Genomic DNA, 24,407 nt, shown 5'->3' with positions numbered 1-24,407 from the left:
TTTCCTGTGTCCGTTCGACAACGTACGCTCTAGCATAGACTCGAAATGGTTTCACATGCCCAAAACATTAAACGGACATTGTGAACCTTGAATATTTTTGCGATGCGGCGCTAAATTGCTTAGTCGCTCGATGGCCCCCCGCGCCCTGTTACCAGAGACAATTATACACCGTTGCACTCCAAATATTGCACTTTCACTCAGCTGCCACTGCGCGGCGCCGTCACCCGCCGCGTTGCTCCCCAGCAGTACCCTCGTCGGTTCTGACCTGGCCATCTGGTCGCAGCGTTCCCACCCTCGAGTGCTGGCGGCAGCAACCTTACGAACATCCCTTACCTTCCATCACGCCAGAAACTGTGTAGCGCGACGCAGTATTAGCGGCTGTCAACATCCTCACGAAAACCGCATTCCCCGCCTCAGAGCCGCGCCCCGGCCCTCATTCTCCAAACGGCCTTTGGCTACCATGGCAACAGCGGCCCAGGCTTCCAAAGCTCCCACTGATCCGCAACTCTTAAATCCGTCGGATAAAACCCAACAACTCAATGGCAACAGCAGCAAGACCACCGAGGCCGTCGTCGCTGCTGCTGCTGGCGAAGCGGCGGAGGCGTCTCCGCAAGGTCGTCCACCGCACGACCAAACGCACAGGGCCGGATCGCAATCCAGTTCAAATCCAGCAAGATCCATATCCAGGTCCGACCAATCAAAATCTGAGCCCAAATCCAAAGCCAACCGACGCTTGGTCAAGATGGAGAATGGGGACGAGCTGGACGAGCTGCTCGCGGGCGTGTACGAGAATGAAGACGAGCTGGTTGCCAAGCTGATGCAGCAGCTGCAGGGCCTTTCGCACAAGCAGCAGCGTCTGTACGGCATCTGGGACGGCAACCCTGATGCCGGCAAGCGCGCGTTTGTGGAGCAGTGGCGGCGCCGCCATGCTGAGAGGCGGGCGATGGTGGCGGCGATGCGCGATCCATCACGTGATCCCACAGAGCGCATGGCCCTTCGTACGTCGTACATCCTGAGGTCCGTACACAGCTTCTGCCGTACAACAAATCGTGACCCCTCGCGCGCACACTTCTTGCCTGTTGTCTGAATTGCAGTGCGCCTTGCGTTACCCGCTTTTCAATGCAACGATTGGATTTCGGTTAGCATTCCATAGTTGATCCTTCGTACATTCCGTTAACCGTGTTAACCACCGTTCAACATCTCAACCAGCTCTACCTTTCCAAACCGCATCCGAAACCAGGTGGCGGAAAGTGCTGTTCAGCTGTCCGAACTGTTGGCTTCTTCCGGGTCTGTGTGTGTGCGGTCGCATGGGGCGGTACTTCCCTCAGAAGACCCGAGTGGTGGTGCACGCACACCACGGCGAGTGGTGAGCTGGTTGGTGTGTGTGTGTGGGGGGGTCGTGGCGTGTTTTGGGGGGTGTTTGTCCGTGGCGGGTTTGAGTGTGCGGCGAATGGACACGGAGACTTCGAGAGGTGGGATGTGGCGACAGATAGCTAGATAGATAGATAGGTAGATAGATAGATAGATAGATAGATAACGGGAAATACAGGATGGGACAAATTCAGTATGACCATGCGACCATACGCTGTATGTATGTGTATGTATGTATGTATGTATGTATGTATGTATGTATGTATGTATGTGTGTATGTATGTATGTATGTTTGTGCAATCCTGATCCTGTAGTATGATATCGGAGTTCCATCACGCATTGTCGCGAATGAACCTCCTTGCTTTGAGACGCGTCGCCTTACCGCTAAGGATATTGAATCATGAGATCACAGCGTGGACTGTTGGACATGTTGCGGCCGTTAAGGATTTTGTGGTTGTGGCGGTTATGGTGGTTGTGCTCGTCCACCAGGGGCTCTGCGAGCAACAGCGGCTGTATTCTTCCAGCCTCCTTGGAGGGATCTGAGATCCTACTGTACGGCCATCCCGTAAGTATGCGGTGTGATTATCGGGTTGTCGTACTAACCCTTTGTCGTACTAAATCAAATTATGTAAAGGTGTTTGGTCTTTCTCGGATGCACATGCCGTATGTACCGTATTTATGTATGTGTCGTCCTTTCGTACACACGTTTTGGGTCCAGGAAGCTGCTGATGCAGCCACCATTGCTACGTACATAACTTTCAATTAGTAGTTTGATTATGAGGTCAACCAATGAAGATATGATTAGAATATCCACCCTTACCAACATCTCGTGATGCCCCAAGCCGCCGGCACCACCGCCGCCCAGCCCCTAGCCGGTAGGGGAAATATTGCGCGACCGTCGTTCCCTCATTCGCCATCTCTTCTCCTCCCCTCCCCCTGCCGTCCCTTCACTCGTTCGTGCTTCATCTTTCCCCTCCCCTCCACCCCCCTCCCCTCCACCCCCCTCCCCTCCCCTCCACCCCCCTCCCCTCCCCTCCACCTCCCTTCCCTCCACCCCCCTTCCCTACCCTCCACCACCGCCAATGAAATGAACTGCAGGACCACGACGTCGCAATGCGGGAGATCCTGAACGACACCTCTCGTACGACAGCGCTGCTGTGGCCTGGTGCGTGTGGTGGGCCTGGTGCTGTTTTCGTGTCGTACGTTTTCACGTACATACATACACGAGGACGTGCGATTAGAGGAACTTTTTTGAATAGTTGGGATGATGGCGCTTGGGCTGTGGTGTAGTGTGGTGGGGTCGGGTCGGGTGGGGTGGGGTGCGGGTCCCCTGCTGCAGGTGCTCGTGCGAACTGCGAAGGGGGCCGCTCTCGCACCCCCAAGATGTGGATGGAGCATTGCGGAGCCGGCGGCCTCTTTTGGATCCAATGGATCCATATCGTCGCCCTGACCCTTAACCCCCACGCACCCATCCGAATCCCCAACATTTTACATCCGGAGACCCCCTCAACCCTTAGGGTATTTCCCTGTGCGTAGTTATGCACGCGGACATTTCCGCCGTTTTGATGATATTACTGAGGAGGGTCCTTACCGGCCGGCCATTCCTGGTTCGATTCCCACTCCGCTCATTTTTATCTTTTGACTTTCTTTTTTTAGGGTCCGACTCTCTCCTTCCCGAGGGGCTGGCGGCGCTGGCTGGTCAGCGCACGGAGGGTCGCATCACGGTGGTCGCTCTGGACGCTACCTGGGGGAATGCCAGGCGCATGCAGGGCTGGTTTCCGAAAGGCGTGAGTGCTACTGCCATCCCTCCCCCCGCACGTACTTTACTGTCCTGTTTAGGCTCTGCTTGGCGTGTCCTGTTTTGCGAAGGTCCTGTTTAGGACACTGTCCAGTTACAGCGCGTGTTGTTCTGGCCTGGGGAAGGGATACATGGTGAATGAACGGGATCCAAAGGGTTTCGGAGCGGGCAATTTTTAACGGTGATTACATGCCTGTGTCCTGGATGAGTGGATGGACGAATGGGAATTGCAGTGGATAGCCTGGTGTGTTTTCCATGTATATGTATGAACTAAGAGTTTGGTTTCGGAGCTGGTTTCGGAGGGGATTGGTTGGGGTAGTTGCGGTCGCGGTTGCGGTCATCAACGCTTGCAGATCACATGAATCGTTCTGCTCGACTTTCTTTTCTTGCGCCTCTGCCGCAGCCACCGTTTTCCTGCCACCCACCACCACTACTTCTACCACTATAACCACCATCATAACCGCCGCAACTACCACAACCGTCGCCCGTTCTGCCCCCTCCACCACACAGACTCTGACGGTTCGATTACCCCCGGAGAGCACCCTCAAGGTACGGCATTGTACGGTACAGCAGCGTAACAACCTTCCATAGAAACTGACACCAAGTGATGCTTCACAGAGTAAAGCTGGCGTGGCTGTGTACGACACATTTTGACACATTTCCCGTACACGGCACATTACGCGATGGATGATTATTAGCAATTTGGCTCCTCTGGCAGTTTGGCAACTCTACAGCAAGTCAACTCGCTGCTGAATTTGAAAATATTTTATTAAGCGGGATTAAATCCTCACAGAAAGGGAGTTCGTTGGGACCGTTGTAAACCCCGTTGGCTCGCCATAGTGGGCATTGAGGGTGACAAAATCCCCATTGTCAATCTCATTTCAATACCTGGTGTAAATTATAGAATTTGACCATATTATCTTTCTCTTAAATTTTTACCATTTTTACCATATTATCTTAACCTTAAATGTTACCGTACGTACGCTTGTTGCCTGATTAGGAGAACAAGCTGAGTCTGCTGCGACCCGTCAGAAGATACCGAGGCGATTTGGAGAGCGGCAGGTGGGCCGCCGGGTAGTTGCGGCAGGTTGCATGTTGATAGTACGGATTACGCAAATTGTACGGGGCTTGCAGGCGTACTTATCCCCCGCCAGGTCTTGGGTCTTGGGTTTGTGGTTCATAAACCGTTTTAGGGAATTAAAAAATCCGATTAAATGGAGGGAGACCGACTATTTCGACTACGACAAAACAGATGCGCAGTGGCCGGAAAATTGCGGAGCTTCTGATGCGCGCGCCACCAGCATGTGCCTCTCAGACAGCCTCACCTTCAACCCCCCTGCTGCGTGACGGGGATCCCTGCTACTCTGCTGAAGCACGTCCTCAGACGATTTGTACTTTTTGTCGTTTTTGGCCTTTTCGACGTGCCGGCTAGTAGTATTGACCTGACTTTGTCTGTGCTGACATGACACTGCTGGTGTGATATCACATGACATGACATGACACAACACAGTTGAATTTTGAATTGTTACACAATTCAGTTCAATTCAATTTAATTCACAACACAGTGTATAACTACTGGGCTCAATGCTGTAATGCTGCAGAGTCAGCACAGTCGAGGCGGTCGCGTCGTTACTGTACGAACTTGAGGTACGACGTACGATCAAACTGTACGATACGATATAGTGTGTTTGCATGTATGTCTGTGGTATCGTTGCCCTGGCACGTCAAGCACCTTATTCTCCGCCATGCCGTGGTACGATTGTACTTCACACCATACGTACTTTGCGTATGCAATCGTACTGTACATCACTATTGTACGTAGGGAGATGAGGCCATGTACCGCGGCCTCCTGGACAATCTCAAGATCAAGGTGGACGCGGTGAGAGGTCGACGGAGAGGGCAACCGCGCGTGGGCGCAATGAGACATAACCCCCACGAAGTCACCATCATGGGTAGCGGGAGGGGTAGCTGGCTGTCCCTAGCCATAGCCCTATCTCTCAGACGCGTCACCTCCCCCTCCTACTTTTTCACCGCCTCTACACCAACCATTACTTCTTTTTACGGCTTCGTTCTACTGCTTTTCTTCCGCTCTTACTTTCTTGGCGGCTAGGTAGGTAGGTAGTTTTCCGCGGTCGTCTTCATTACTTCCATCCCGAGGTCGCCGCCTTCAAAACCGCCTACTGGTCAGTTATGTTTCTTGTACACTCTTTCCTTGGCAGCAGCTTCACTCGTTCATGTGGGTCGTCTATCCCCACCCTCCCCCCCAGCCGATACACACCTGCACCCTCCCCACCTAGGGCCGACCATCCCTCTCACACTCCTGGCTTTTTTCCCGCTCCGCTCATAAACCCCTTTCCCTTCCCTTCCTTTGCAATGTGGCTTTCATCCTTCCTCGTTGGCAGTGTCGGCTTCAAAAGAACCGTACCCTGGTGTACGACACACAAGCCCCGGAGCCGCCGTCAGCGCGGCGGCGTTACCGGGGGCGCGGTGTCGGCGCCGATGGCGGCGGAGCGGGAGCATCACACAAGGGTGGCGACGGTGGCGGCAGCCCTAGCCTTTCGTCGGCCAGCGAAGGGGAGGGCGGGGGGAAGGAGCATGAAGAGGAGGGGGAGGCGGAGGGTGCTTAGGAAGAAGGATCCAGTATATTTGATGCATTAGGGTTGGCGTGCTGACTGTTTATACCAGCTTCATATGTGTCTGCATACACACATACATACATACGGATCTCGATGGCGGCAAGCGAGGACCTAAGGATTCGAAATATGTGTGTACTTGAAAGTGAGAGAGAGAGAGAGAGAGCGCACGTGTGTGTGTGTGTGTGTGTGTGTTGATGGTGGGCATGGCGTGGTCGCTCGTGACTGCTTTTGGTTATTTTCCATCTACCCATTAGTTTGGGTACTTTTTCCTTGTGGATGAAGTATTGGGGTGCTTGGCGTTGTGTCTGTCTGTCCGTCTGTCTACGCGCCCCTGTGCTCGGCTATATATGCGTTTTCGTTTACGTTGCTGGCCGTTAGAAGCACGCAAACGGGCTTATGGGGGGGGGGGTGTTGGGTGTCGCGCGCGAGCAGGGGATCTGATGCAAGGATCTTTTGCGAGCTCCAAGCCGTGGAAGACGAAACACAGGTGCTGTATGTATGTGTGTGTGGGGGGGGGGGGGTGCACCCCGTGCCCAGCAGCACATACACACACATGAATGCAGGGACTTCCTGTCTGGTTACAGGAGCTGGATCAGGTTATGGAAGATGTGTGATGGTGGTGGCTGCAGATGACCAGCACAACTGAAATTGGCGAATCTTAGCCACTGTACCTATCGGGCTAAGGACGGTTTCTTTCAATAGCAGGTAGTAGGCAAACTACGAAGGGATAGCAGTTTGGATAGTTGTTAGTTCCACATAGTTAGTTTCTTTTTGGGCGGGGCCCCAGCGCGAAGCGCCCAGGGGGGCCCCGACCTGTAGGATTGCCCATGTCCGTGTGTGTGTGTGTGTGTGTGTGTGTGTGTGTAACGGACCAAGCATAATATCTCGCCCGGCTGAAACGCGTTATCGGTACTATACAGCATTCTCTATTGCAAGGTATCTCGCATGTAGCTAACAAAGACCGTATGAGCACAAACAAGTTTAGCTGCCTCCATTCACCGACCTCAAAAGCCACATCAACGCCTCTCGCGCTAAATTTCATCCCAAAAGCTGCCGCGTATCTCACAATGGAATTCTGAGATGACGGCGTATGATAACTCGAACACCCAGCTTGTGTTACCATTTGCCGGCATGGGCAATCCGACTTGCCACCAGCAGGCCAACATAATTTGCTTTCATTTCTCTATGAAATACACAAGCTCCTTGTTTGTACATTTACTTTGGCCAATGCACGGGGCCTCCCTCCTGAGACTTGCGGTGTGCCCCGATGAACCCCGCGGCTGTGGGGCAGATTGCTGAGGCCGCTGGCGCTTCGGGGATAAACATCACAGACAGCACCGAAATTCACCCAGCTTTCGTTACCATTTGCCCGCACGGGCATTCCGACTTGCGGTCTGCCGCACTGTCCATGCGGCATGCACCCGGAATGGATGCGATTCGCGTGGAGCCCGCAGGCGGTGCTGACGATTCCGCCGGTGCAAGCTTAGCTCTCACACCATCAGCACTGCTGCAACAAAGCATATCTCCCACCGCGTTGACACTACCCATCAATTGTCACCCTTGCCACCCTTGCTACCGGCCTGTACGGATGCAGAGGGGCCCCGCCCTTTTTCCGGCTTCCTTGAAGCCGACACCCAACTTGTTAAGTGATAAGATTACGATCCTATTTGTTTCGGACAGCCCTCGGCCCCCTTAGCGCCCTCGGCGCCCTCATCAGGGCTCCAGGTATGTATGTATGGTCTTGATGACCATTGTAACCATGTCGTACGCCGAATCAGCGACTGCAGAGCATGGACCCTTCAACCCCTCTCTCCTGCAAACGGAATTTAATCGGTACGGGCGTATCACGGAATATGATCGGTACTTTCCTTAAGTCCTGATATAACAGTTGGAATCGAGCGCAGATTTTCCAGTGCAAATCTGATCTGGAGCGGTTTCTGGACCGGTCTCTGTTAAGAGGGAGGGAGGCAGGCCCCGCGACCGCTGGCAATTCTGGTGGAACAGGGTGTGGCCGAGGACCTCTTCTACTGGGATGTGTATAAATGTTGTATTCTAGGAGTTTCAGATATGTTGTACAGTCAAACACAGTTGTGTTATACTGTGTATGCGCGGGCTGCCGCTGAACGTTTCTGTCGGAGAAAAGCCTTTTGAGATGGCGGTTTGAGATAGGTTCAGCAAGCAAATCATGGGGTAGTTATCTTGCAAGAGCAACAAGACGGCCATGTTTGTACACCTCAGGGAAGTGCATTGCATCGAACGTTTTTGTAATCTAGCAGCAAAGCACCCAGCAGTGGCAACAGTGTTACATTCTCGAGTAGGGAAGGTCTTTGCAATTTCGCCGGCCGATGTCCTGCTTAGGGAAACGTGCCGTCTCCATAAAACGTACGATGGGCATTAGCATGGCGGGCATGCATCGTACCAGGTCACACTCATTTCCAATCCTCGCCCAGTTCCTTCTCCCGTTCCTTTGCTTCAAAACAGCTTCGTGCTTTTCATTAAAACTCCTCCTACCACTGCGCTAGCGAGTAGACACATAGGCGCAAGGCCACAATGCAAAAGCGCTATCCAACCACCGTACCACCGGTTCCTACGAAATGCGAACCCTGCGAATCCCTACACATCTTCTCAAATCAACTTCTTCAGACGACGACTTCTCCTCCAGGTCTACCTAAAGGAAATCTATTTACCCGTTTTCACCGCCGAGCCATCATACGGCGCTGCCTTGCAGGGCCTGAAGAGGCAACAGCGGAAGACTTGGCCTCCGCAACAGCCGGGGCCGCGCTGCTGTTATCTGCCGTCAGCGACACCATCGCATCCGCATGAGCAGCCGCTGAAACGGAGTCAGCAGCCGCCTGCGCCTCAGCTGTTGCAGTCGCCTGCGCGTTGCCGGAGGCTTGTGCAGCGGCGACAGCACCAGAGGACGCGGCTGCCTTGGCAGACGCGGTAGCCTCGGCGTGTGCTGCGAACTGGACAGCGGCAGAAGCGTCTGTAACACCAGGCGTAGCGGAACTAGTGGCCCCTGCTGCTGGAGACGGAGCGCTAGATGGTAGCTGAGAAGCGCCTGCAGCGGTGGCCTTAGCATTAGCAGGAGGCTGCGCGGGGTTGGTAGCCGCATTATCGGACGCTTTGGCGGAAGCGTCGGCGGAGGCAGAGCCGCCAGTGGTCGAGGGCCATTGCTGTGCAGCTGCCGCAGCGGCAGCATCAGCGTTAGCCGGTGGATTAGGCGAAGGCGAGCTCTCGGTTGAGACGGATTTACCCGCGGCAGAAGCAGCAGGGGTTGGCGAAAGACGGGTGGCGGCCGGCTGGGATGCCGCTGTACGCGAGGAGGCGGAGGCGTCAGCGTTGGCAGCAGCAGTCGAAGCGGAATCAGCGTTGGCAGCGGCAGTCGAAGCGGAGTCAGCGTTGGCAGCGGAGTCGAAGCGGCAAGAATGTCCGTTCTCCCAGCCCCACAGACGGCCATTACCATCAGCAGTGGTGCTGGACCGCTGTACGGCAGGAGAGCAGACCGGTGCCGAATCGTACGATGCAGCGTTGGCTGCTGTGGTCGCTGAGGAGCTTCCAGCAGCCTTGGCAGCGGAATCGGCAGCAGCAGCTTGAGTGGCGGATGCGGTAGCGGGTGAGGGGGAGGCAGAGCTCTGAGCCGCAGCAGACGCAGAGGCAGCCGCAGATGCAGACGCTGACGATGGGAAACGGCAGGACTGTCCGTTCTCCCAACCCCACAGAGCACCAGATGCATCCTGCAAGGCGGCTCAACAAGTGATCAGATGAACAGTTCTGTGCGTGTGCGTGTGCGTGTGCGTGTGCGTGCTTTCACTACTATCCATAAGAGCACTGCACATATCGCTCATGTGCGGTTGACGCAAGGAGCGGCCAGCTACTAAAGGATCGCTGCTGAAGCAGCATTCACGAATGAACGAGCAAAAAAGCGAGCAAAGTAGGTATAATACCATAAGAACTGCGTGAAATATGGATCGCTCATATCGTGTTTGCCCACGTACATCATTACGTGATCATGTAGGCCCAAAAATGTCCCATGGCTTTTCAAGGAGATTCGTGACGATACAGCCACTACTTTCCATAAGCGCTGGAATGGCTGCTGAACACCGCACGCGTCCCAAACCCATACGGACTTACCGAAATGGAGTTATCCTTCGCCGGTGCGGCGGAACAGGAGGGTACTGAAGCGGCCTTGCCCTCCGATCCACCTGCGGCGCCCGAGATGCCGTCGGCGGTTGATCCAGCGGCGGAGGCAGCCTTGCCGTCGGCAGCCGCACCAGCACCTGAGGTTGAGCCAGCGGCGGAGGAAGCCTTGCCGTCGGCGGCCGCACCCGCGCCTGAAGTCGAGCCAGCGGCGGAGGAAGCCTTGCCGTCGGCGGCCGCACCCGCGCCTGAAGTCGAGCCAGCGGCGGAGGAAGCCTTGCCGTCGGCGGCCGCACCAGCGCCTGAGGTTGCGCCAGCGGCGGAGGAAGCCTTGCCGTCGGCGGCCGCACCCGCGCCTGAAGTCGAGCCAGCGGCGGAGGAAGCCTTGCCGTCGGCGGCCGCACCAGCGCCTGAGGTTGCGCCAGCGGCGGAGGAAGCCTTGCCGTCGGCGGCCGCACCAGCGCCTGAGGTTGCGCCAGCGGCGGAGGAAGCCTTGCCGTCGGCGGCCGCACCAGCGCCTGAGGTTGCGCCAGCGGCGGAGGAAGCCTTGCCGTCGGCGGCCGCACCAGCGCCTGAGCCGGATGCTGAAACACCGCTGGTACCTCCAGCATTGCCGCCAAACATATCGCCATTCACGTCACCAGCGTCTACGTCCGCTCCGGCGGTCGCGGCTGCCGACGATTGCGAGCTACCAGCTGAATTGGCGGCAGCGAAGGCGGATACAGAGTTTCTGGGGCCGGCTGAGCTGGCAAGGGCGGAGGCGCTGGCTGAGGCGGAGGCGTATGCGCTTGCTCCTAGGAGACGCCGGTTGGTGGGCTGAGGGTAGGATAGAAAACGGCAGAAACGGCAGAAACGGCAGAAACGTTAAGGCGATCATAAGGAGCATGTTACTGACGCATGTGATGCACGATTACTGCAACGGCATACGACCTCCTCCAACACGTTGGGGCGCAGTGAAGACAAAATATTGTCATCCGTGTTGAAAATGCAGACCACACATTAAACACGAGAAAACCTTTATAAACAATCTTCTGCTGTGTAAGACAACGCCTGACCCACATTAAAGTTCTTGCGTCATACAGCCGTCATACAGCGAGCTCCGCTGCTGACTCACCTTGACAAGCAGATTAATAATGGGCCGCCCGTTCTCGTCCTTGAAGGCACAAGATTTGCCGTCCTCCCAGCCCCACTTGCGTCCGCTGGCATCGGCGGTGGCGCTGGAGAGCGTTTGCTGACGACACGCGGGCGCAGCCACGAAATCCGCTGGGAGCTCCGTTGCGGCTGTAGTGGCGGCTGTAGTGGCGGCAGGGTTGTCAGAAGGCTGGACATGCGAAGCAAGTGTAATGCCGTTGCCGCGGACGGCGCAGCTCTTGCCATTTTCGAAGCGCCAACTGTGGCCGGTGAAGTCGACAACTACATCGCCAATTGCGTTCTCGGTGCAGGCTGGCGCAGCGTCCCAGGTGGGGTTGGGCGTCTGCGGGGTTGTTGGCAGCAGGGATTAAATGCTGCTGGCAACAGAAGGTACATCACATTTTAAGCTACAATGCAGTTGCCAATGCAAAGGTGCAAGAACGAAGCATTATTATCGAGGAAAAGGGGCGTTATTTTTATGAACTAAATTGCAGACCGCCCCAAATAAATGCTGACCCATATCGAGTTGGGATTCACATACGAGGTAATCTGCATCACGATGGATGTCGCTTACCTGTTGCTGCGTCGTCGCGCTTGTCGTCGTTGTCTTCGTCGTGGTGGAGGTGTTAACCTTTGTCTCGCCGTTGAAAACGACGACGCTAGAGCTCACGTCCTGCCCAGGTCCAGCCACAGATGACGTTGAAGCGATCGAGGGCGGGCCACTTCCATCGGAGGTAGCGACGGCAGAGGCGTAGGCGCTGGATGATAGGCGTCGCTGAGCTGCGCGGAAGCTCGGAGCAGCAAGGCTGTGCCCTGCAAAATGGATTTCAGGAAAATAATGTTTTATCATGATTTTTGCTTGTCGCAATGATCCGGTTAGAGAAGACTCATGACGTGGACCGGACAATAACTAGCTTAGTCATGTTCTGCTTGAACCGTTCTGCGGTAAAAATCACAAGCTTACGGACACGCGTCCGTGTCACGAATATTGGAAAAAGTAATTATGTCATTCATTTCTCCCAGAATTTGCGCATCGTCTCTGCGGCGGCAAGCTGCCGCAGGCTGCCGCCAGGCAACGCGATCTCCGAAACGTCTCACCTGCCATTAGTGCCAGCAGCACCAAGGCGGCCAGCTTTCCTATGTTAGACGTCATGATTGGTTAGGCTATTGAAGGATGAAGAGCGTCAGCGAAGAACAACTTGTCAGCGAGGCAGTGCTCGTCGCCGATGGCAAAGTGAGGGCAGATAGCCCTATGTTGCCTCAAATAAATTATCCGCGCTAATCACGAGGCGGAAACTTAAAGCTTACTTTGAAGGCGAAATTTTTGGGTTGCAGGCTTTTGTATCGAAAACATTTTACGATTGCCCTCCGAAAGAGTATGCCGTACGCTGGAAAAATTGGCTGCATGGCGCGGGGGATTTCAGTTCTAAATTCGTTCGCAAACCCAGGTACGCATGGTTACGTACAAGTAAGCCCTATTTATGATGTATTAATAGCTTTGGGGGCTATATTCTTTTCTACTCCCAGTCTTGCCACGCGTGATCCCCCTAACTTATTCTCGACTCCATTCGATTTTACAGCCAATTTACGGCCAACCCCAACCAGGTTTCGGACAAGGACAGGATCCCTACGGCGTAGATTATCGTCAACACGGAGCAGTGTCCTACAAAAGCTGGACCGATTTTGTTTCAACGCGGGTCGCAGCTCTTGAGACAGCACAAATGCAACCAAGCGAACCGCGGCTACGGCCATCCCATCATGTATTGCGGTTCTGTTCGTTGGTGCTTCGCCTGGCCATAGCAGCAGCTTTTGTGCAACCTGGCGCTAGGTCCCAGACGGTTCAGGTGAGCTCGCATGAGCGCTGTGCAAACAAACACACACACACACACACAAACGTTTGTTGCTAAAACCCAATTGTTGGAGAGTAGGTTGTATAAAAAACATGCAAATACTGCTTCCTTAAGCCAAGCTAACAACATATGATGTCGCATGTTATCCGCGTGCTCTGCTGCTCTGCAGCAGTCTGTTCTTTACGGGCGATTGTCTGCTGCTGTCGCACAACTCCCGTTGGCAACTTTTCACTTCCTCAGTTTTATGCGAGCGATGACTACTTCAGCTCTTCTCCTTTGCCCGTGTCGTCTTTCATTAATAATGTCGTTTCCCGAGCTTAGGAGCCGCGGGTCCTTGCAGCTGCCTGGTTCTCGCTTGCTTTCGCAGCTTGAGCACGCGCCGAAAAGTGTTTGCACATCGTACTTTGCACCTGAAAGCTCAATTACCAATTGATTCGGTTTACAGGTCACGTATGAATGTTCGCACCTCGTAGGCGTCACCACAAGTCGTCGTCTTCACCTCGCCCACGTTAAACACGACTATCTTCATAACACCTACTAATCCGTTCGGAGCTGGACAACCGACGACCACTTGGGAGGTCGGCTCTGGTCTGGGCCTTTAGGGTTTTGATCTGAAAAGCTTAGCGGATTGTGAGGCACTGCCTTTATGATTGCTTTCGGCGGCATTTTTCCACCTCGGCCTCGCTTAGGCTCGCTTTTACCTACAGTGTTACGCGCATTGTTAGTCATTACCGTAATAGACGGAATGCACGCAGCACATGTCTCTCCATCCCGCGCCCAAGGAATGCGGAAAATGCACATCGCGTCCGTCCGCGTTTTGCTTGCCACGCGTTCAAGCTAGCTGCGAGTTCCTGGACATGACCAAAGCAATTCATAACTCGATAACTGTGCCATCGTCCATCCAGCGTAACTATGCTATAAGCGATTCAGTGTTATCGTCCCTTGACCTATGGCTCATTCATCTTTAATGCGTTGTCGCGCACTGCCATCTTTGGGGCGCTCCATTTGTGCAGGCGAGCCCAGCATGCATCACCCAACCTACGCCCTACAACAGCGTCATGGACAACTACAGCCGCCGATGGGGCATCCTTGTAGACAGCACCTCCGCCAGCGCGCAGAATACCACGGTTGGCTCATCCTGCGCCTTCAAGGACGCGTCCGGCAGTCCAATCTTCAGTTGGGAAACCGCGCCCCGCTGCCTCGCGCCGCCCTCCGTTTTCACTGCCACCGCGGACGACCAAGGCCGCTTGTGGGGAACGCAGTTCGAGGGCTCTTGCGCTTTCAAGGCAGCCGATAGCGACCGGCCGCTCTACGATTTCCTCACCGCACCTGCGTAAGTCAATCCGGGCACGGTAACGGCGGAGGAGTTGACGGATGCGTTGCTTGATGCAGCTAGCAAAAATTTATCTGATTGGTATGAAGCGATGATCAAGAGAATAATCGAATGCGCTTTCATGAAGCTTTCTGTTTTTTTACTATTTCATCTGGGTCACCATTGTGAGTTAAAATGATGATTGAAGCAATGCACAACTACGGACTCGGTTTTGGGCGGGATGCACTTTGTCATCATTGGTCATCCTTTGTCATCATTCCTTGTGCATCGTGTCAAAAGTGCTAGTGCTTTTAGCCTTTCTACAAAATCACCCAGGCATTTACAAAACAAACCACGTGCCTCCTTTCAGCAATGTCTTTTTCTTCATTTGAGAGGACACGCGTCGACGTCGTTCTGGCCCCAACGCAACGACTTCCTTACCCCCCCCCTTTTCCTTTATTTTCCTCTTTTCCTCATGGCTCCCTGTTTACGTGCCTTGCAGCTGCTCTGCCAAGCCCGAGTCAATTACTTCGGAAAGCGACGCCCTTGGCCGGCTCTGGGGATGGCAACTTGGGCGCGAATGCGCATACAAGGCCGCCGACAATACACCTCTGAAGTTCCCGGCGGGCTCTGCCAACCTTACTGACGTGCAGCCTGTGACCGTCGACGAGATGATTACACGGGTGACTACACGGGTCGCGGGTCCAGCCAGGGCCAGTTACGGGACCGCTGCATGCAGCACAGCTGTGCTTCCTTCCCCAGTTTTAAGACCACGCGTAGCACGCGGCGCCATGTGCTGGCACCACTCACGTCGCTGCAAGACAAATCAGCGATGTAGCCTGTAGCCCGACGTACCTTGATGCTTCTTGTTTATGTTTATTGTTATTCCTGTTGTTGTTATTTCTGTCTGTGATGTCCATGTATTGAGGACTGCAACATGCGCATTTCTTGTGGTGCGAGGTTGACACCTTGCCGGTCATTAATTGCAATTGACTCGCTCTCGTGTTTTTGTGTCCCGGCGCCGACCTGTTGTGGTTTCACGTGCAGGGTGCCGTGCTCACAGCACCGTCCATAACGTGGCGTGCCTGGCCCGCCTGCGCCACGGCACCCACCAAGTATGACAGCGTCATGGACAGTCGCGGTCGGCTGTGGGGCTGGCAGAACAACGCGTCGTGCTGCTACAAGGACGCAGCCGGTGCACCCGTGTACGACTGGGTGACGGCGCCACGTTGCCTGGGTGACGTGGCGGAGGGCAGTCGCGTCGATGCGGCCGGCCGGCTTTGGGGATTCGAAGTGGGTTCTAGCTGTGCATTCAAGGACCTGCAGCAACTGCCTCTGCGCATTTGGGTCACGGCCGCCAGGTATGTGCGTTTTGGTGGCTTCACAAAATGGCTTAACAAAAATAAACTCCCGAGTGGAGAAGTGCAGCACCAGTAAAGTAGTATCAATCGTGCGGTAGCATCGTTACGCAGCTTTCATGATGGCCTGGGAACGACGAACATATAGGCAAATCGACGAATCACGCGGTGCCAGTCATTTCACTTTCAAGGCATGTGGTGTGCGCCAAGGAATTACCATTATAAATTAATTTGCAACGAACCCCGAATGTGTCTCGTTGCCCGTCACCCGTGCAGGTGCCCCACTTCACCCTCCCTGGACACAGCCGTCCCCGACGCTCAAGGCCGCCTGTGGGGCTGGCTGCACGATTCGAACACCAGCTGCGCATACCGCGATGATCAGGGCAATGCACTCACCATCGCTGCTACGTATTCAGCAACCGTGCCAGCCTCCCAGCCTCCTCCGACTGCGCCCAGCCCCAACGCCACACCAGCACAGCAAGCTGCACCGGCAAAGGCCATGACATCGCCGCTTCTCCGAGGTTCCAGCGCCGGTGGCGCAAACGCTGCCGTTAACCCGGGCTCGGCCACCCATCGACGGATGGTGCGAAGCGTCAACGTGCGCCAGTCGCGCAGGTTATCCGCCGCTTCGGGAGGTCAGCATCTGAGGTCGCGTATGGCTATCGCCGCTGCCGCCGCAGACGCAGCTGCCATAGGCCCCGCCAACGCTGCTATTGCCGCCGCGGGCACTTTTCATCGGAAACAAGACCGCAGCGCTGGGGCCCGCCGCCAAGCCCGTCATGCCCATCGCCACCTGTTAGGCTCCTGGGTTCCTAGCTGCACAACCTGGCCTGCTACCGCCAATGTTGTATCCGATAACAATGGAAGGTCGGTGTAAAATAAAATCCACGAGGGGACATTTGCACACTTGTTCACGTGTATGGCGCGGTACGGCGGAATGATCTCTTGTGAACGTCGCGCTTCAGGAGCGATGCTACACGCAACACGGCGTTTAAGCCCCAACACTTGCATGATGCCAAACCGCCGCAGGTACTGGAGCACCAATGAGGACGGGTCGAGCTGCATGTATCGTGACAGCGCCGGCAATCCCGCGAGTCTGTGGGACATCGTGCAAGCTTGCTCTGGCACCAGTCCGCGACCATCTGACGGACAGGCCAGGTAACAACGACTTGTATGCCAGCTTGTGTGCAGGCCGAAAGGGAAGGAAGACCGAAAGGGTTGTCTCGTAACATTCTCGGCGGAGCTTGACTTTGCGAATTAGAGAAAAGGGTGATAGGGTGCGTATCTTGCTTTCTGCACGGCTTTCCCAATTTCTGATTTCAGGTCGTGGGGATGGGAGAACGGCCGAAGCTGTGCGTTCCGGAGCGGCTCTAGCAGCACCACGGCTTTCGCAGACCTCAACGACGGGTGGACCACTGCTCCGGCCTGCTCCGCTGACCCGACCACCAGCAATTCAAAGGCCGATAGCAAGGGCCGGTGAGTGACTGTAGTAGCTATCGTACAGTACGCCACACATTGCCTATAAATACGCGCCAATGCACACTGCCATGAAATCGAGAGGCTTTTTCAGCGGCCAGTTCTTACAGCTGACTGACCGCAACAGTCAGTTCATGGCACACGCGGACTGCCCGTCAGGCGGGGGACTTACCCATGTGCTCTAATTTTGCTATAACTTTTTTTTTAAATGAGTCAAGAATGTGTGACAGAATAGCAAGGACTTACGCGACCCGAGCAGTGTTCCAACACGCTATAGAATTTTTCCCCCTCCACATGCGTCTCTAACAACCGCTATTCTTCCCTGCTGGATTACTGCTTTTTCCCGGGGGCGCCCTTAATAACAGGCTGTGGGGCTGGGAGAGCTTCAGGTCCTGCGCCTTTAAGGGCTCTGGCAATGCAGTGCTGTCCGCCACCGCGGCTTCCTTCTCCTCAGCCTTTGCTACTGCCACAGCAACCTTCAGCAGCACCACCATGAAGCCCATGGACTACGCCACAGGCGACGTTCGCACGGCGCCCACCTGCTCTGGCGGCCCCATGATGGAGACCTCACAGCCCGACGACGTGGGCTACCTTTGGGGCTGGCAGGATGGCAGGTGGGCGGGCGGGGAAAAATGCCCTCTGCCTAAAGGGAGGGGTGTTGAGGTTGACGTGTACCGCGCGTGATTCTCGCTATGGTTTTCTCGTGCGCTATAATCCTCTCGTGTTCGTGCGCTATAATCCTCTCGTGCGTTATAACCTCGTGCGCTATGGTTTTCTCGTGCGCTATAATCCTTGCTAATTGTCAAACCATTGTCGTGCACACAATCGTCGTGGATATGATCGCCGTGCATACCATCGCCCTAAACTTACCATCACATGAGCGCTGCAGGGCATGCGTCTTTAAGGGCTCGGACGGAAAGGTGCTCTACTATGCGGCGCTGATTACGGGTAGGTGTACGGGCAGTATGTACAGCGGCGCAAGAAAATAGGGTTGCGAAGCGACGGGGAAAGCTAGGGGATACTGGCTTTAGGGGAGTAAAGTGGGAGATGTTGGACGACAGGCAAGTCATCACGCATCCGGCTAGGACTTGTTTAGCATGTCACTTGTTTAGTAGCCCCACTTCCCTCCGCCTGTAAACTATCCTCCAACCTGTGTTGCTATAATCCGTTCAGGAGACTGGTCCGCTCAACCCGGATACGTGCCTAAAGGCACTAGCAAGTCCGGCTGGTTCGATGCACCCCGCTGCAGTCAGCCGCCTACGTGGGGTGCCAAGCCCGACAGCGAGGGGCGATTGTGGGGCTACGAGAATGGTCAGGGCTGTGTCTTCCGCGATGCCCGTGGCTATCCCCTGTTCTACTCGGATCTGCAGGTGGGTAGGTGTGCTTTCCATGGAGAGGACAACGTCCTATGGCGCCGACGTTGTGCCAGGAACCCCAATTGCGGAGGTATCAGTCGCATGGAGGTTAATCTTTGTGCGCCGAGCTGTGGAAGGTTTTCTTTAATTTAGGGCTCACAAATGGCGCTCACGTTGCCCCTTGTTTCCAACGCGGACATGTGGCGCGGACATGCGTTTCGCTTTCATCACATTAGTCACCCACCCTGCGTCCCAACCCACCGTTCGATATCTCTCGCACGCAGAGCGGCAATGTGGCCGAGTATTATAATAAGGGTAGCGTGTGGGACAACTCCCCCTCATGCCCGGACTCGCCCTCCTGGAGTACTGCACGTGCGGATAATTACGGCCGGCTCTGGGGCTGGGACAGCTCCCGCGGCACGAGCTGCGCCTACAAGAACGGATCAGGGCAACCCGCATACCCGCGGTAGTGAAGCTAAGCTGTTGGTAGGCTGCGAAGATGGGGGTGCATCAAACGCAGCGTGGGTCTAATTCTAGATGATTTTCAGGCATTTTGCAGGGAACTCGAATGGTCGTGTGCTTGCGCAGGTGGTAGTTGGGCAGAGCCGAACGTCCATGGACGGGAAGTTGTGGCTGGCATTAATGGGGGGTGGAAGACTTACTAGCCGCTAGGGTCGCGCTGCAGCGACCGCCCTTCAGCAGGACCTGGGCCTGGGGGTGGAGATTGCCATGGGGAGCACATGAATAAGTTGGTGTGCTAACACGCTTTTGAGATGAAGGCTTCCGTGCAGCGGCTTTTGCACCTGCAGGGCAATGTCGTGAAGCTATACCCGGTTACCGGCATACCAGTAATTTGGCTTTAGTTGTGGTGGCTTATGCAAGGAGGGAGTGGGGGGAAAGTGGAAACACAGGCGTGAAGAAATGCCCCCGCGCGTGCCAATGCGCGTCGGCGGCGCGAGGCGTGTACACACATGCCGCGAACTTCTGCCATCCGAGACTTTTTACTACTTACATCGCAGACAATTATGCGTACTTATGACTCGGGCAAAGGCCTGGGAATTCGGGAAAGAGGAGACGCTACTCTGGAGATTTAGCATTCATGTGTGGTGTGGGTAGATTGTCGTATGTGTGTGTATGTGATGCATAAAAAAGAACGGGGGGGCTTTTCATGGCGCTTCGGCGCAATGGTGTCTCACATCATTATATTCGTTGCTGCGGAAAAGGGACGTCGTTGCTGCGATGCGATTCAAAAAGACTTTTAACATAGCAATTGTTGAAAGGCGGGTAATAAACGATTGTAGTGCGGCGTATGGCACGTATGAGGAGCAGGTAGCTTGTGTAAAGACGATGACCTATTTGCGGATGGTACCAAGGACTGAGTGAAACAGCGGAAAAACAGCCATGTCGACCATGTCGGGGCCAACCATCTCACCACTCCTCTGCGCAGTTAATACAGCGAGCAACACCGACCGCCATGCAGATCGTGAAAAAGTCACAAGACGTTGGGGGATTAAAGTTTTGAAGTTTCCAAAAAGTCCGAGAAAGAGAACCAGCCTACCTAGATGCCCATGCAAGTACGTGCTCATGTGCTCCAGCTCCACCTCTGGGTCCCCCTCATTCCCAACCCCGCTAGCCGAAGCGGTTAACCCATTTTGTCGCTCTGCCGCGGTGCAGGTCGTGGGGACACAGGTCGGCCTGGATGCCGACCTCCGTACAAATTTCCTGCAGTGTAGTACGAAAGGTCTTGTACGACACCGCGTCGACAGCTGTGGGAAGGGAGCTGCGACCTCCACCAGGCAGTCGCGGTGGCGATCGATTGTCTCGCAGAAGCGGGCCCAGATCCTCTGTTTTCGATTTCGACGCCTCGACGCGTTACCGTGCAGGGGGTTGCTTGGTTAACATCGCCCGGCCTTGGCAGTGCTGATCCGCCTTACTTTGATAAAACAAAGATCTCGATCCAATCCGTGTAGATACGGAGCAAATCTGGGTCAGCCTAGGAAAGTGCGTTTCAACTCCGACACTATGACAGATAACCTCATAGGCTCAATTTTGGTTATGATCGATACGGTGCAAAGTGGGGAAGTGTGCCACAGCCTTCAAGACGGCCATCCAGCTACGTCAAGCTTCCGCAACGCTAGGTACTGTGATGCGATGTGTGAGGACAAGAGGGCCCCAGACATAAGACACATTTCGTTCACAGCTATCAACTGTTCATATCACAGGTGCCTCCGTCGTCAAAGGGAAATCGGAAATCATGTATGTCAGGATCAGTCACGAGTAGCGCCTCGCGTCTCCACACGCCTCCACCTTTGTGTCCGCGAGTGAAGGACTCGGACAGAATTCGATTCTATTCACACCCATACACACAAACAGGTGTCGCAGTTTCCGTCTTGACGAGTGTGGAAGAGCACACAACACCCTGTGCATTCACAGCAGCTAAGTACCCAAGCAAAGCATCGTAAGTAAGGCTTTCCGTGTCTAATCCAGAAGTCCCATGAACCCACGCGCTCCTTCACAGACCACTTAAAAACCGCTCACGCAGACCACTATAAATATCACGGCCATGTGGCTTCAACTAAATACTTAACACGATTATGGCCACCATAACAGCAGCTCTTTTTAACTGCCTACATTAGCACGCACGACATCGCGCCGTACAAGCACCACACGCTCAACTAGAGCCAATCAGACGGCCCGGTCTCCTTCCCGCTGTCCATCTTGCGCAGTCAGGCTTCTCAGAAGCATGCGTTCCGACGCATGCGTAATCACGACAGACACCGTACGACAGTGCCGTACTGCAGTACCATGAGCTCTCAGAAGCTAAGATCGCGCCAGCAACACCATGTGTAGAACAGGAACCAGGATAAGAGCGGGACACACAACGCCATGTAGACGTACAGGAATAGCAACCGCCCGAAGTAGGCCTGCGTGTGCGTTGCGTGCGTTGCGGTGTGGGGGTATATTTAGCATGCGCGGGTAGCTGTAAACATGAGTATTGAGGGAGGGACATCGGTTGGTTGAGTAGAGTGCTTTACACGTTGCTTTGCAGTCGCCTGCAACTCCCGCGTGCTGCTGCGTGCAACCTCGCATGACCCTCATCAACATATCTATATTCATATATCTATATCTATATATATATATAGATATAGATATATATATAGAGAGAGAGTCCCTGCCGTTTTCATTCGTGGTTGCTGCCGTTGTTGTATCATAGATAGGAGAGTGTAAGCTCCAGGGAAGCGAGTTCACACAACAACTTCGCTAGACGCTGGAAACAAGTTTTCAAACGTTAACCAAGATGATTGACACGCAAACAGAGAGTATGAACTGAGCGAGCTGAGCTGAGCTGAAAACTCATCGGCAAAGCAGGGGGCTACGGCCAGCCCGGCTAAGCAGCCGCGAACCCTCACCCCAAGTGACGTGACCAGCAGCCAGGGCAGCCAAGTATGCAACAGCCCCGTTAGGGAGGTGTAGCGGCCGCGCACGAACATGAGCGCGGCCTGCCGGCAAAAGGGAAAAGGGAAGCCGTGAGAAAAGGGGGGAGGAGGAGGGGGGCCCCCGCAGTGGTGGGCATGCCACACGAAAAGAAGGAGGATGCTAGGAGGAACATCATTAATTCACTGCTAGGCATCGCATAGGCTCCTTAAGAGTGCCTGCCATCGCCAATTCCCGAAAAGCGCGCACAAGTCAGGTCCCTAAGTCACACTTCCGAGAGCATGTGCACGTGCATCTGCTGCGCTCGGACCGAGAGGAGGAGGCGGGCAGGGGAGAGGGGGGAAAGACGAACCACACGCGAATGAAGCTGCTGGCAGGGGAGAGGGGGGCAGCTTTCCAGCCCCTTGACGCGACCCCCCAGTCTGGTTGTCAAGGCACAGCGGACCCCTCACGGCCTCTCATCTCCAGCCACCTATGCCGGATAGCACCCTCCCGCTCCTCACCAGATTGACCGTGTCCCATCCGCCGCCCCTGGACCGATGTATGGCGGTCGGGTGTCGGGTGTCAAAGGGGGGAGGCAGCCCAGGCGTGTAGTCAGAGAGATGGGACGGAACGGAGGGAGGGAGGTTCGAGAAACGCGGAGGTCATCGGATGCGACTGCAACAGCCGATTTCTTATATTCGGGAAAATCCTCTCCCACTTTCCAACTCCCGACCTACCTTCTTCACCCCTCTTGACGTGCAGCAGCGCGTCTCGGTGCGCATGTATGTATATATGTATGTATGTATGTATGTATGTATGTATGTATGTATGTATGTATGTATGTATGTATGTATGTATGTATGTATGTATGTATGTATGTACCGGCCTGTTGTCCTTTCCTCCCTCCGCACCTCCTCCCACATGCACTGTAGCGATAGACCCTCCCCCTTTAAATGCCATTCGCTGTTCAACATCATCAACCCAACCCCAACCCCAACCCCAACCCCACAACCGTCACATCTGAACCATCCTCAGCCCCACCAATACCCCGCTGCTGCGGGGCCCCCATCTATCCGCCTCCTCCCGCATACCTATATCCATTTTGATTGAGGAAGTGCGCCACGAAGCAGTGGCAGTTGTTGGTCATGATGTTGTAGTTCAACAGCTGCATGAAGGGACCCCACGGCGAGGAGGGGGGGAGGGAGGCAAGCGGGAAGAGGGAGGAGGAGCATGTGGAGAAAAGCATGTGCAGAGATGCAGAGGTCGGATAATGCCGGGGGGGGGGGAAATGCGGGGCGGGAAGGGCAGGAACGGAAGTAGCCCGGCACATTTACCGCCGCCCATCCGTCCCTTCCTTCCCTCACCCACTGCCTCGCCCTTTTTTTCTTCCACACCCACCCACCCAATCACCCAGCCACTCATTTACCCGGTATGTTGTGACCGCAAAGCTCAATCGGCGATCCCATGACTGCGCAGCGGCAGCCGGCGCCCCGCCTCCTGCTCCTCCTCCTCCGCCGCCACCGCATCTCGCCAGTCTTGATGATTTTCCACCCATTTCCACGTCTCGATCTTCCTCCTCCACGGCCACCGTTGCATCCTCCCCTGCCGATATCCCTAGAGACCGGAATACAGACTTTCCCTCATCATCATCATCACCTTCCCCCAAAGCTATTCCCGCTGCTACCTTTCCAGGCTCCCCGGCGGCCTTCCCGCATCGCCGCCCACTTTCGATTGAGGTTGGTTTTGTTTGTTGATCTGGGTTCAGTTGGAGGAACCTGGCGGGGGCGACGGCGGCAGCGGCGGCGGCAGCAGCAGCAATTGTGGTGGATAGTGGGGAGTCAAGCGTCCAGTAGCAGGAATGATGGGAAGAGGAAAATTAGATGCAGGCAAGATGTCAGAACATTTGATAAAGGGATTAGTTGGGGGTGTGGGGGAATATATTTGAATGACTTTCGAAGACGATATGGATATGCACCTGGTCGGTTTGCCGAACAGCAGGCAATCCTCGTTAACCATGAAGGGCCCGGCAAAGTCATAGGTGCGACCGGCAGAGGAGCAGACGCCTGTTTCATCGGGGGAGTTGGGAAACAGCGGAGGTATGGAAGCGAGTTGCTGGATTTGCAGGTTACAAGAGGACGACCCGTCCATGGAGGTGAGTGAAAGGTTGGTCAATAGACAGGGGTTTGGGGCTGCACTCGCCTATGTGTCCAATGAATGGCAGGAGCCAGCTGATCAGAGGAATCGGGCTCCACACGAGCGCAAATGGCCGTCCTCCGCTACGAGAGCAGCCCTCAGCGTGCGACATGGCTTTCACGGCGTGCACGTTGCCCGAAGTCAGATGGCTTAAGCCTTTATTTGCGTGCGTTCTGGATAATCATGTTAGAAACCTTTTGGGGGCTATGCCCAACAGCCCACGTCACTTGCGTGTTCGCGTCGACAGCTTTCGTAAAATAAAAGCTACACGGTAAACGCTACCATCAAATCAGCTTCGACAGCTTCGATAGGAATATGAAACAATTTCAAGAACGATACAGCGCGACGAACCTCGCTGTACGACACCATG

General features: G+C 54.9%; 4 protein-coding genes across 4 annotated transcripts; 2 read left to right on the top strand and 2 right to left on the bottom strand.

Annotated features, from left to right (window-relative positions):
- Nucleotides 1–742: 742 nt before the first annotated feature.
- Nucleotides 743–5,796, top strand: VOLCADRAFT_121460 (uncharacterized protein; the record flags this gene model as incomplete). Its single annotated transcript, XM_002955737.1, has 10 exons — nt 743–1,017; nt 1,241–1,366; nt 1,861–1,936; nt 2,470–2,536; nt 3,028–3,158; nt 3,680–3,718; nt 4,170–4,231; nt 4,771–4,816; nt 4,992–5,048; nt 5,572–5,796. 10 exons carry the CDS (start codon nt 743–745, stop codon nt 5,794–5,796), a joined length of 1,104 nt encoding a protein of 367 aa, XP_002955783.1.
- Nucleotides 5,797–8,498: 2,702 nt separating this feature from the next.
- On the bottom strand, nt 8,499–12,229 carry VOLCADRAFT_96680 (uncharacterized protein; the record flags this gene model as incomplete). The annotated part of the gene is made up of 6 exons (XM_002955679.1): nt 8,499–9,440; nt 9,940–10,085; nt 10,134–10,761; nt 11,060–11,419; nt 11,651–11,889; nt 12,175–12,229. 6 exons carry the CDS (start codon nt 12,227–12,229, stop codon nt 8,499–8,501), a joined length of 2,370 nt encoding a protein of 789 aa, XP_002955725.1.
- Nucleotides 12,230–12,797: 568 nt separating this feature from the next.
- VOLCADRAFT_121459 (uncharacterized protein) lies at nt 12,798–19,781 on the top strand (the record flags this gene model as incomplete). Its single annotated transcript, XM_002955736.1, has 12 exons — nt 12,798–12,920; nt 13,940–14,053; nt 14,189–14,259; nt 14,741–14,921; nt 15,286–15,599; nt 15,873–16,463; nt 16,626–16,754; nt 16,920–17,072; nt 17,555–17,686; nt 17,962–18,020; nt 18,246–18,442; nt 18,712–19,781. 12 exons carry the CDS (start codon nt 12,798–12,800, stop codon nt 18,895–18,897), a joined length of 2,250 nt encoding a protein of 749 aa, XP_002955782.1. The 3' UTR covers nt 18,898–19,781.
- An 827-nt stretch (nt 19,782–20,608) lies between these two features.
- On the bottom strand, nt 20,609–23,992 carry VOLCADRAFT_106943 (uncharacterized protein; the record flags this gene model as incomplete). Its single annotated transcript, XM_002955678.1, has 6 exons — nt 20,609–21,351; nt 21,838–21,927; nt 22,366–22,393; nt 22,936–23,009; nt 23,247–23,619; nt 23,820–23,992. 6 exons carry the CDS (start codon nt 23,990–23,992, stop codon nt 21,241–21,243), a joined length of 849 nt encoding a protein of 282 aa, XP_002955724.1. The 3' UTR covers nt 20,609–21,240.
- Nucleotides 23,993–24,407: the final 415 nt, after the last annotated feature.

Source organism: Volvox carteri (genome assembly GCF_000143455.1).
Source record: "Volvox carteri f. nagariensis unplaced genomic scaffold VOLCAscaffold_54, whole genome shotgun sequence".
Taxonomy (NCBI): Eukaryota; Viridiplantae; Chlorophyta; class Chlorophyceae; order Chlamydomonadales; family Volvocaceae; genus Volvox; species Volvox carteri.
This window is presented reverse-complemented; position numbering and strand designations above follow the sequence as displayed.